This window comes from Carassius gibelio, chromosome B15 (assembly GCF_023724105.1).
Source record: "Carassius gibelio isolate Cgi1373 ecotype wild population from Czech Republic chromosome B15, carGib1.2-hapl.c, whole genome shotgun sequence".
NCBI classification, from domain to species: domain Eukaryota; kingdom Metazoa; phylum Chordata; class Actinopteri; order Cypriniformes; family Cyprinidae; genus Carassius; species Carassius gibelio.
Genome location: NC_068410.1, coordinates 21,754,800 through 21,767,133, shown reverse-complemented (window position 1 = coordinate 21,767,133; position 12,334 = coordinate 21,754,800). Strand labels below are relative to the sequence as shown.

Here is a 12,334-nt window from a genome sequence, read left to right as displayed (position 1 = left end):
GTCACTCTGTAAATAACCCTGCTGTAGTTATAAAGCTATTGGCATAAAAGAAAAAAAATTTTTTTTGAACCATACAATGTTTTTTTGGTTATTGCTTATAATATACCCCAGCGATATATATATATATATATATATCTCAATGTTTATTTCAAGTTACAAAACCGCTGTGTACATGTCATTATGGTAATGAACTTTAGACATTCTACTCTTAGAGTAACTTTATAACTCCATGTTAACCAGCGGTCATTAGAGTATTAATAGACTGCTTAATATCTGCTAGCACTTTATTTTGATGGACATTTGCATAGACTTTGTTTTAAGCTGTCCTTGTTACAGTGTAATTATAGATTTAAGTACTGAGTAATATTAATTAACTACATGCTACTCACTTGCATGTAGTTATGCATCATTTATTGTTATTATAAGAGTGAGTAGATGCAACATGTGTAACAAGGGCACCTTGAAATAAAGCATCACTGAACGTCTCCTGAGGGACTGTAAGTCAGTCTGTGTTAACAGCGTGCTGTCTGTGTTCCTCAGGCACGCTCAGAGCCAGCAGAAGCACCTGGCGGAGAAGACCCTGTCCAAATGAAGACAGACACGTGATCAGCTTCTGTGAGCGCTCATGTCCTCAAACACTAAACACAGGCCTCCGGACCCGTTCACTAAACTCTGACCGTCAGAACAGAAACACCTCGAGAGAGAGGAGCTCGAGGAGAGAAGACGGCGAGCCGTGTTTTAAATGTTGAATGTTTGGACGCCTCTGAATAAGTGTTCATATCATTTTCATTCTGTTGTATTCAGATTCTTTATTTGAGGGAGATGCTTCTGTACAGATATGTGTAAAATAAGAAAAAATAAAACTTTGTTTCATAGACCGTGGCGTTCTGGGTCGTCTGTTGAGGAGAAAATACCAATCGTTACTAAAACCACTTTCTGTGGAAGATCCTTTCTATAAAATTCTGACTTTTCCTCAATTCTGAGAAGAAAAGTCCAAATCAGAAGAAATAAACTCAGGATTCACAATTACCTGTAGTATTTAACATTGCACTTATGATTAAACACAAGAAGATTCAACACATGTGCTGCTCTTTACATTTTTTATTAAAAACTGGCATCAAATATATTCCAAAAAGTACTAATTGTTTTTTTTTTTTGTGAAAATGAATCATGTTTAAAGGTTAGAAATGCGTCACTTCTACAGACGGATGAATTTGTGTATCATGTGCTATTTGAGACACACACTGTCTGCAGCTTTATCAAATATTAGTCAGATAATTGTGTGAAATACTCGTATAAACAGACTGCTGTGGTTGGGTATTTAGATATTTAGTGTTTCCCAGTTGTGTTGTGATTTGTGTTTGAATGAAGGATGTTGTTGAGGTCACAGTGATGAGTGTGTGAACACATCAGTGTTTATTCCAGTTTCATTGTAGCAGCAGCAAACCAATAGAAAAGCACTGTTTGTAATTGTGAGGAGGTTGTTTAGTGATTTAAAGTGTGAGGGATTCCCCCATCATGAGTTTAAAGCCCTTCACACTCGTTCTCCAGCAAACACACACACACACACACACACAGAGAGAGAGAGAGAGAGAGACTGAGACGGACACTCATCATGAAGAACTGTGAGTAACTCACTTCTCATCTGTTACACTGATGGAACTGATCTGTTACATCTTTACTCTTCTGTTTGATCTTAGTGTTACAAGTTAACATGAGCTGATGTAGTGCAGTGATGCAGCAGCTGACCCGAGTGTGTGTGTGTGTGTGTGTGTGTGGGACGCAGGTGCAGTGTTCAGTGTATTTGTGGCTCTTGCTCTGGCGTCTCCAGCTCCTCCGAACACACAGCGGTGTGAATGCAGCTCTGCGGCCAGGTCTCTGCTCTCCAGACTCTCACACATCATGATGAAGGTACACACACACACACACACTCAGCTCTGCAGAAATCTGTGATGAATTCAAATAGAGATTTGGGATATGAAGGTCAAAACTGAATATGTTTTTAATTTCAGTACATTTCGTCTCTATTTTAAATATACTTAGGGTTGGAATTTTAAAACTTATTTTTCTGTTTTAAGGCCTACATTGTTATAGACAACTCAACATGTAGGAATCTATTTTCTTAGATTGATAAATACATGGAGGCCGAAATAGATTTTTGGATGCTTTGAAATATATATATATATATATATATATATATATATATATATATATATATATATATATATATATAAATAACTTTTAAATGTCCTTTAGGTTTTTTTTTTTGTATTTGTAATATATTTTATATATTACTATAAATATACTTAAAATATATATATATATATATATATATATATATATATATATATATATATATATATATAGTCCTGTACAACACAATCATATAGTCCCTATGATTGTGTTGTATTGAAGTAGTGTCATCAGAAAAGCCGTGGTCAAACTGAGACGCGTCAGCTTTATAACTACAGCAGGGTTATTTACAGAGTGACAGGAAAAAGCACAGGATCTTTATTAAAACCACTTCACTTTTTAATCATCGCCTGAAATATTGGTATTATCAGACTGATTTCAAACATCCCAGAATTCATCAGATGATGATGATGATGATGCTGTCATTAAGGAATTGCCTTCTGTTGGTTGGTTAGAGGGATTTTACAAAAAAAAAAAAAAAAAAGGAGTGAAAACACTTATTGATTAACAGTATTTAATTACCATTCAATGATAATATATATATAAATGTCTCTTTTATGCCAAAAATCATTAGGATATTAAGTAAAGATCATGTTCCATGAAGATATTTCGTTAATTTTCTACTGTAAATATTTCAAAACTTAATGTTTGATCAGTAATATGCATTGCTAAGAACTTCATCTGAACAACTTTAAAGATGATTTTCTCAATATTCAGATTTCTTTGCTCCCTCAGATTCCAGATTTTCAGATAGTTGTATCTCAGACAAATATTGTCCTCCGAACAAACCACACATCAATGGAGAGATCATTTATTCAGCTTTCGTGATGACCCTTATCATTTCATCTGAAGCATTTTTCAGCAATAAGAGTAATATTATGTTGTGTGTGTGTGTGTGTGTGTGTGTGTGCGTGTGTGTGCAGCAGGGGAAGATGCAGCACAAGGATCTGTTTGCTGGCTTTAACTGCACAGATCTGGAGGCTCAGATGATTCCTCACACTCTCACAGCGTCTGTGTGTCAGCCCAGCTCCTCTGATGAGGTGAGTCTTTAGTGGAGCTGAACCCTCATCACACACCTGACCACTCTTACTGACATGACACTACTGATGTAACTCATGACAGCGCCACCTACTGACAGAAGTCTAGAAACATCAGCCGGTCAGGCTTCTGCTCTGCTCCGTGTATTTCTGCAGACAAATGTCACGGTTTCTCCATGAAAACTCTGTTTGGTTATTAATGTTGTTCTTAAATAACAGTCAGTCTGATCAGTTTTCTCGAACTTCCTAATCTCACTCGTCCCTGTGATTGCTGCTCCTAGTTAATATAACTAACACTAGTTAATGCATTAACTAACAATGAACAGATGTATTTGTATTAACAAATGTATCGAGGACAAAGACATTTAAAATACATATACATAGAAAGCACGTTGAATGCAAGTTTAGTGGCTACTTTTAAGGTTTCAAATACGTTTTGGGAAAATGAAATGTTGAAATGTAGATGAAATAATGTTTCAGTGTAACACTCATTTTTATGTACAAATTAAAACAACATACTTATTCTGCACTGTACATTTTAAAATATAGAAAATAATATTAAGTGAGCATACTACATTTTAAATTAGTAAAATAAAAATCTTAATGATAAATGGCCAAAATGGGATAGTGGCAAAGTTTAAAAATGTAAAATGAGTTGGAGTAAACTAACTAGTTCTTTGATATGTCATAAACTGATACTTGTGTTAAATATACCTGACAAGATTGTTACACTGAATGACATTTTAGTGGCTGTTTTCTGTAAATCATGGTAAAAATGTATTATATAATCAGAAACTAACAAACCTGTTTAATCGATCAGGAGACTTTCTAATGTACAGTTCAAAGCTCGTCTTTGACCCACTGCTAGTTAATGTCAGCACAGGTCAAGTTCATCTGGACATTAACTGAGATGAACAAATGCTTCAGGAGTGTTTTTTCCTTGTCAGTGATCTGAAGTCATCAGCTGATTGAGACGTGTTCTCAGTAATTGTCATTATGTGTGCTTTCAGGAAGCGTCCTGCTCCAGCCACAGGAGCTCGTCTTTCAGTGAGGTGAGTGTGTTATATCTGTCTGATTCTCCTCAGCTGATCCGCTCCGTCTAATGCTTGTGTGATCTTCACAGACGCAGTGTCTGATGAACATCCGAGCCGATCTGCGCTATTACGACATGATGCTGACCTCCTACAAGCCCAGCGAGACTGATCTGAGTCCAGTGAAGACGGCCACCAAAGCCCTGATGGATGTGAGCATCTCCTCCTTCTCCTTCACACAGATGCCATCCCAACATACTACATGATCACCGAATCCCACAGTTTGACCAATCAACCAGACACCGACTTCTAAGATCTCTGACACAGAGCTGAATTCAGTAGAGAAAAAACACTGCTACAAACATTCATTCTATTAGCTTTGAATTCTGGGTACAGTTTTTATATTGTGGGTCAAACTGACCCTAACTGGATTCAATACTATTAGCCAAAAAATCGAGAAACTAAAAATCAGTAAACCTTTAACAGTAATGCTTCTCACATATTACAACACAAATACAACTGTATTCAACAACTATTTTTAAACAAAAAGAAATATTGTAAATAGTAATAGTACTGTAAATTTATGTTTTTAATTTTTACAATAATAAAAAAACAACAACATAAAAAAGCAGTAGAGCATGGTGCTAACACCAAGGTCATGGGTTCGATTCCCTGTTAAATTAGTATGCTTAAACTGATAGAAATGTAAATTTATTGGGATAAACGCATCTGCCAAATGAATGAATGCAGATGTGAACACCCTTAGAGGCTAGCTCAGAGCCTGGCACGACAAAATACATTAAAAAATGATTTTATTCTAGGTCTGTGCTGACGCCATTGACTGTGAAACTTTGGCTGAAACTGACTTATAAGCATCACAATGCATAACAACTGCATGCACATATTTGCAAATTCCACAGCTTTTCCACATTGTACCACAGCATATGTTGCAGGCATGAGAAACTGTGACTAAATACCCAAAATACCCTAGGTTAACTAGTATTTCTGATGACCAACATAACACAAGGGTTAAGGAACAGGAGACAGAACAGTGTTCACTGCGCAGTACTCACTTAGTTTTCTTCAGTGTAGTGTGTGTGCAAAAGCCTTGAAAGTAATAAGATGTCGTGTGTGTGTGATGAAAATACTAAATGGCAAATTGTGCTTGTTTTACAGTGTTTGGATGAGAACTGTGAGGCCGCAGATGGAGAGTTTCCTCAGGTGAGTCTGTCATCATCTCTCAAGGTGATGATACACAGGGCAACTCTCTCAATGGGAAAGTGCCCATGCAAGCAGCATTGCTCAGAGACGTTATCCCGTGAATCATCATTCATGTTCAATCAGACACTCTCTCTGACGCTTGTGTTCTCTGTTGTGTGCAGTGGCACATCTGGACCGGCTCGTCCTTCACTGACCGTCTGTCGCTGTGTAAAGCGCTGAAGGGCTTCCACATCCGGGCCATCACCCTGAACCGGGCGCTGGGGTACATCGGCTCCGGAGATCACAGGAAATGACCCCATTCAATCCGGGGAGTCACACATAAGCTGAATATTTATGTTCATCACTCAATCTATTTATTTGTTTTAAAAGATTATTTATTTCTGTGTAAAAAATGTGATACATTATTTATTAACTATTTATTAAAATATCTGTGCGGCAAAAAAAAAAAATTTTGTGTTTGTGTGGATGATTTTCATGAAGTCATGGACTCGTAAAATACAGTTATCAATGGTTTATTGAAGCTAAACTTATCCTGAAATGCTCTGGTTTATGACGTCAGAACATTATCATGAGCGCCCACGTTCACACATCATGTGAGGTGATGACAGGGAAGCAGGAGAGAGTATTTGTCAATGATAAGAGTCAGATGTGATGAAGCATGTGAGCTCATGAAGGATCAGGGCTTCATAAAGCAGTGTCATTCTGACTGAAGGATCCCAGATAGCAACATGTTGTCATCCCAGATTCGGCACATGAGGAATGATGATCTGGCCCACATGTAGTGTGCAATGATGGCACTTGAGCGGAGCGCTCCTGTTTGCCAGATCTGGGCCAAAAGCAGACCATAGCAATACCACATATCAGCCAAGAACAAAGAAATAAACCACACTGTACCTTTTCTGAGCCAGAAAATCTCCATATATTATTTGTAGAGTCCTTTCATCTTGTCTAAGCTTGTTAACAAGCAAAATCACTGAAGGAGAGAACAGAAATAAATAAATAAACTCAACAACAACAGCTGACAAAAGATAAAAGACATTAAATCTCTGATGCAGAGGAGAATTAAACAAGTCCACAAACAGCATTAGCAGCTTCACTTATTACTAACCAGACTGACTTTATTTCTCTCAGAGGTCTATGGAAGTTCTTATTGAGAATTATCAGAGGTTTAAATCGTAATGTTTGATTAATGTGAAGTCACCATAATGGTGATAAGTGTTTCCATTAGTTGGTCTCTTAACTCTTATCACAAACAGGTTGTCTTTGCTTGCGGCTGTGTTTACCAAACATGTTTGCAGTAACAAATGATAAAAAATTGACTCTTTTTGTCATGGCCTTAATACTTGTGCTAAAACTGCAGTGTAAAATCAGTGTTGCAGAACCAGTTTTTCTTTTTTTTTTAAAGAGCACAAAAAGTTAAGCTCTAATAACACATGAACCTCAACAATGGTGACAATATAAACTGTAACGTCCCAATGCATGCTGGGTACTATAGCAAAAAACTCCAGGCATGCATTAAAGCATGAATAAATTATGCAGCTGAATTGTCCTTACACTGTTAAAAATCGCAGTAAAAAACGGACAAATTTTGACAGTAACATACTGTTTTTCATTAAAACATTGCATTCTGGGTAATATTCATCATTTTCCAGAAGGTAGCCTGCTGCTATATATCGTAAATGAACAACGTTCAAAATCACACTCAGAAGCTGTGTTTCAAATCACACCCTACACCCTCATTCACTATTCCACATGAGTTTACTAATATAGTCCACCTGACAGAGAGAATAAAAATTAATGAGTGAATTCAGACACTAATCAACAGCTGCTGTTAACGAGTAGAATCACTGAAGAAAAAAAAACATAAAAAGACAAACACATGAAATACAACTGACTTCAGCCACAGCCTTAGATGAAATCAACTGAAGATTTAAACGATCAACAAACAGCTTTACCAACTTCACTCATTAATAACCAGACTGACTTTATTTCTATCAGATCAGAGATCAAAAGATCTTATTGAGAATTACAGAGATTTAGATGATAATGTTACTGTTTCGTTTAGCGTCACCATTTTGGAGATCAGTGTTTGCTTTAGTTGGGCTCCTGACCATTGACTTTTGTACTTTACATTTTGTTTCATTGCTATATTTGTATCTTTATGATGCATCTATTACAGCAGTATTAATTTTGATGATCAAGTGATTATGGCTGTTTCTGTCTGGCATAATCTAGTAGACTGACTTAATGTGTTTCTTTAGTAACCAAATATTAATTTATTGTTGAAATATGTGAGAGAATGACACAATTTATTTGTTTCTTCAATTTTATAAGATTGAACAGTAATGTGATAAGCAGAACATGTTTTTAACGACAGTTTGAGTTTTAAATATTTCGGGCAGCAGTCCCCACAACACTCAAAGAGAGAAATCAACAATCAGCATATGAATCTCAACAATGGTGACAATCAAAAGGTTTATGATGCAATGCATGCTGGGTACCAGCACAAGATAAAACTCATCAATGACTCCCAGCATGCATTGCGGCATGAATAAATTATGCCCCTGAATTGTTCACTTATTTTCTTGAATTCTTATGTGCTTATAATTTTGCTTTTGTCTTAAATTTTAGTAGCATGTTTTGTGATGTTCAGAACTTATCTGTTTATTTATTTTGTGGATTGTCACCATTGTTGTGATTCATACGCTGACTATTGATGTTTCTGTCTAAATTTCAGCAAAGGTTTTTTTTTTTTTTTTTTTAACAGTCTTTCATAACTTATGGCTCAGCAGTGTTTCTTATCTTGCTGTAGTATCAATAAGAGAAGGGACGTGGGATTGGATCAGAAATAATAGTGTTTGTTCTTGTCAACCTATAAACAACAATACCAGATTTATTTTATTCTGGTTAGTTTTTTTTTTTTTTTTTTTTTTTGCCATAAGTTCCAAAGACGCATTGTTACAGCATGTAAAAAAACCTTAGTTGTTGAAAAGTCACTTTCAAGAGCCCAACTAAAGTAAACACTGATCTCCATCATGGTAGTGAAAAAAACACCTAAACCTATTTAACTCTCAATAAGATCTTCCGTAGACATCTGACAGAAATAAAGTCAGTCTGGTTAAGCAGTTTTAGGAAGTTGTTTAATCAGATCTTGAGAGACTTGATGAATTATTTTATTTCAGTTGATTTCATCTAAGGCTGTGGCTGAAGTCATTTGTAGTTCATGTGTTTCTCTTTCCTTTAGTGTTTCTGTTTGTTAATAGCAGGTGTTCATCACTCATGCTCAATCATCAATTAATCACATAATTATCTCATTAACTTCACTGATTCAGTGTTACTCAAACACTCTGTAGTGAGTACACATTATACAGTATTGTTCAAAATAATAGCAGTACAATGTGACTAACCAGAATAATCAAGGTTTTTCGTATATTTTTTATTGCTACGTGGCAAACAAGTTACCAGTAGGTTCAGTAGATTCTCAGAAAACAAATGAGACCCAGCATTCATGATATGCACGCTCTTAAGGCTGTGCAATTGGGCAATTAGTTGAATTAGTTGAAAGGGGTGTGTTCAAAAAAATAGCAGTGTGGCATTCAATCACTGAGGTCATCAATTTTGTGAAGAAACAGGTGTGAATCAGGTGGCCCCTATTTAAGGATGAAGCCAACACTTGTTGAACATGCATTTGAAAGCTGAGGAAAATGGGTCGTTCAAGACATTGTTCAGAAGAACAGCGTACTTTGATTAAAAAGTTGATTAGAGAGGGGAAAACCTATAAAGAGGTGCAAAAAATGATAGGCTGTTCAGCTAAAATGATCTCCAATGCCTTAAAATGGAGAGCAAAACCAGAGAGACGTGGAAGAAAACGGAAGACAACCATCAAAATGGATAGAAGAATAACCAGAATGACAAAGGCTCAGCCAATGATCACCTCCAGGATGATCAAAAACAGTCTGGAGTTACCTGTAAGTACTGTGACAGTTAGAAGACGTCTGTGTGAAGCTAATCTATTTTCAAGAATCCCCCGCAAAGTCCCTCTGTTAAAAAAAAGGCATGTGCAGAAGAGGTTACAATTTGCCAAAGAACACATCAACTGGCCTAGAGAGAAATGGAGGAACATTTTGTGGACTGATGAGAGTAAAATTGTTCTTTTTGGGTCCAAGGGCCACAGGCAGTTTGTGAGACGACCCCCAAACTCTGAATTCAAGCCACAGTACACAGTGAAGACAGTGAAGCATGGAGGTGCAAGCATCATGATATGGGCATGTTTCTCCTACTATGGTGTTGGGCCTATTTATCGCATACCAGGGATCATGGATCAGTTTGCATATGTTAAAATACTTGAAGAGGTCATGTTGCCCTATGCTGAAGAGGACATGCCCTTGAAATGGTTGTTTCAACAAGACAATGACCCAAAACACACTAGTAAACGGGCAAAGTCTTGGTTCCAAACCAACAAAATTAATGTTATGGAGTGGCCAGCCCAATCTCCAGACCTTAATCCAATTGAGAACTTGTGGGGTGATATCAAAAATGCTGTTTCTGAAGCAAAACCAAGAAATGTGAATGAATTGTGGAATGTTGTTAAAGAATCATGGAGTGGAATAACAGCTGAGAGGTGCCACAAGTTGGTTGACTCCATGCCACACAGATGTCAAGCAGTTTTAAAAAACTGTGGTCATACAACTAAATATTAGTTTAGTGATTCACAGGATTGCTAAATCCCAGAAAAAAAAATGTTTGTACAAAATAGTTTTGAGTTTGTACAGTCAAAGGTAGACACTGCTATTTTTTTGAACACACCCCTTTCAACTAATTGCCCAATTGCACAGCCTTAAGAGCGTGCATATCATGAATGCTGGGTCTTGTTTGTTTTCTGACAATCTACTGAACCTACTGGTAACTTGTTTGCCACGTAGCAATAAAAAATATACTAAAAACCTTGATTATTCTGGTTAGTCACATTGTACTGCTATTATTTTGAACAATACTGTAAGTGTTCACTTAAAACTGAGGATTTTGTTGTGGGGTTTAAAGGGTAAAAAATTTAAGATGAAGAAAAAAACAGCATAAAACATAATTTAACAGTAATAAACTGTAATTAATTTACAGGAAACAAACTGTAGAAAAACAGTTATTTACTGGCACCCCTGCTGCTTTTCTACAGTTTGTTGTTGTAAATTAATGGTTGCCAGCAAAAAAAAAAAAATTTTTACAGTTTGTTGCTGTTAAGTCAAGGAAAAACAGTAATATACTGTAAAATGTAAATGTCAGATTTACCAAATGAAAAAAAAAAAGTTAATTTAACTAACATTTTTGTGAACATCCATAGAAAAAATTTATGCAAAGTCATACACTGATAATGAGAGTAAATACTGAACTCAACTGTATTAATGTGTGTTTGCACAAGAGAGATCGTTTAGTTTAATATAGTTTTGCTGTTCACCATTGTGCTGGAGAGTAGAGCCGGTGCTTCAGTCAATGATGAGCCACAAGTTCTGATCTGTTTCTGCTTTATATAAAGACAGTAAATTTGGATTCTACTGATACAGTGGTGATCTCTGTGTTAAGTATTTCAGCACATACATGTGAGCTGCAGTGATTTGAGTAAAAGTCATGCATTTAGTTACTTTACTACTACACATTAAGTGTTTGCAGTTTTATATTAAGAAATATTACTTCTCAGTGGACTAAAATCAAATAAGTACATAGGACTAACATCATAGGAATGCTAGCTTTTATACTTGAACTGTTTGAAGCAGTGGGAGTGGAGTCAATTTCCATGGTATAATTTACGGTAAAATATTATAAAAAATAAATAAGAGTGGTAAATTAATGGTTGAAAGCTGTAAATTAATAGTACTTTAAATTATTGTTATTTAACGACACAATTTTTTGCAGTGTAATAAATTTTGTGACATCCATAATTGATCCGATAAGCTGTGTATCATTTCACCATTGTTGAGATTCATATGCTCATTGCTGATATCTGTGTTTCAGTGTATTTCAGCTTTCTATTTTAAACTGATGTTGTAACACGTGTTGCAGTAACACAGAATTTGTAATGTGAAATCATAAAATTACACAGCTGCTCGATTCAAATGACTTCAGTGAATCATGCCATTTCACAATTGAATCATGAATCATAATTGTGAAACCATCAACAGCAAATTATCATGTAGTGCACATGCATTTGTCAAACACACCGTCACAGCAACCAAAGAATACAAATGATTAATAATAAAAGTTAAGAGCCCAACTAATGTAAACACTGATCACTATTATGGTGACAGATGAAACAAATGTTAGATTTAACCCCCTGTTAATTCTCAATAAGAACTTCCATAGACATGTAAGAGAAATAAAGTCAGTTTGGTTAGTAATAAGAGAAGCTGGTAATGTTGATTGTGGATTTGTTTAATCCTCCTCTACTGAGATGTTCAAAGGTTTAATGTCTTTTATCTTCAAGGCTCTGACTGAACTCAGCTGTTGTTGTTGAGTTTCTGTTCTCTTTTCTCTTCAGTGATTTGCTTGTTAATAAGCTTAGAGGATTCTATAAATAATATATGAAGATTTTGTGGCTCAGAAAATGTCCTGTGTGGTTTATTTATTTACTCTTGGCTGAGATGCAGCATTGCTATGGCAAGCTCTTGGCCCAGATCTGGCGAACAGGAGCGCTCCGCCTAAGTGCCATCATCCCATGGTACATGTGGGCCAGATCATCATTCCTCATGTGCGAAAATATGTTGCTATCAGGGATGAGCAGATGAACACCGCCGGCCTCCACATCACATGTCTGAAGATCATAAGATGAATGTACTGCATTTGACAAACATTACATGGATAGAA

At 36.1% G+C, this 12,334-nt stretch overlaps 2 protein-coding genes across 4 annotated transcripts in view; both read left to right on the top strand.

The window, feature by feature from the left end:
- Positions 1–877, top strand: part of LOC127972330 (schwannomin-interacting protein 1) — a 211,522-nt gene extending 210,645 nt beyond the window's left edge. For all 3 annotated transcript variants that reach the window (XM_052575767.1, XM_052575768.1, XM_052575769.1), the window contains one exon: positions 541–877. In XM_052575767.1, coding sequence (XP_052431727.1) covers positions 541–592 — 52 coding nt within the window. In that variant the 3' untranslated portion in view covers positions 593–877. The remainder of the gene's footprint in view (positions 1–540) is intronic.
- The window catches only part of si:dkey-77f5.3 (uncharacterized protein LOC326903 homolog), a 320,099-nt gene extending 309,722 nt beyond the window's left edge, over positions 1–10,377 (top strand). The window contains exon 2 of the mRNA XM_052575777.1: positions 10,261–10,377. The gene's annotated coding sequence lies outside the window, so the exon portion shown is untranslated. The remainder of the gene's footprint in view (positions 1–10,260) is intronic.
- Positions 10,378–12,334: the final 1,957 nt, after the last annotated feature.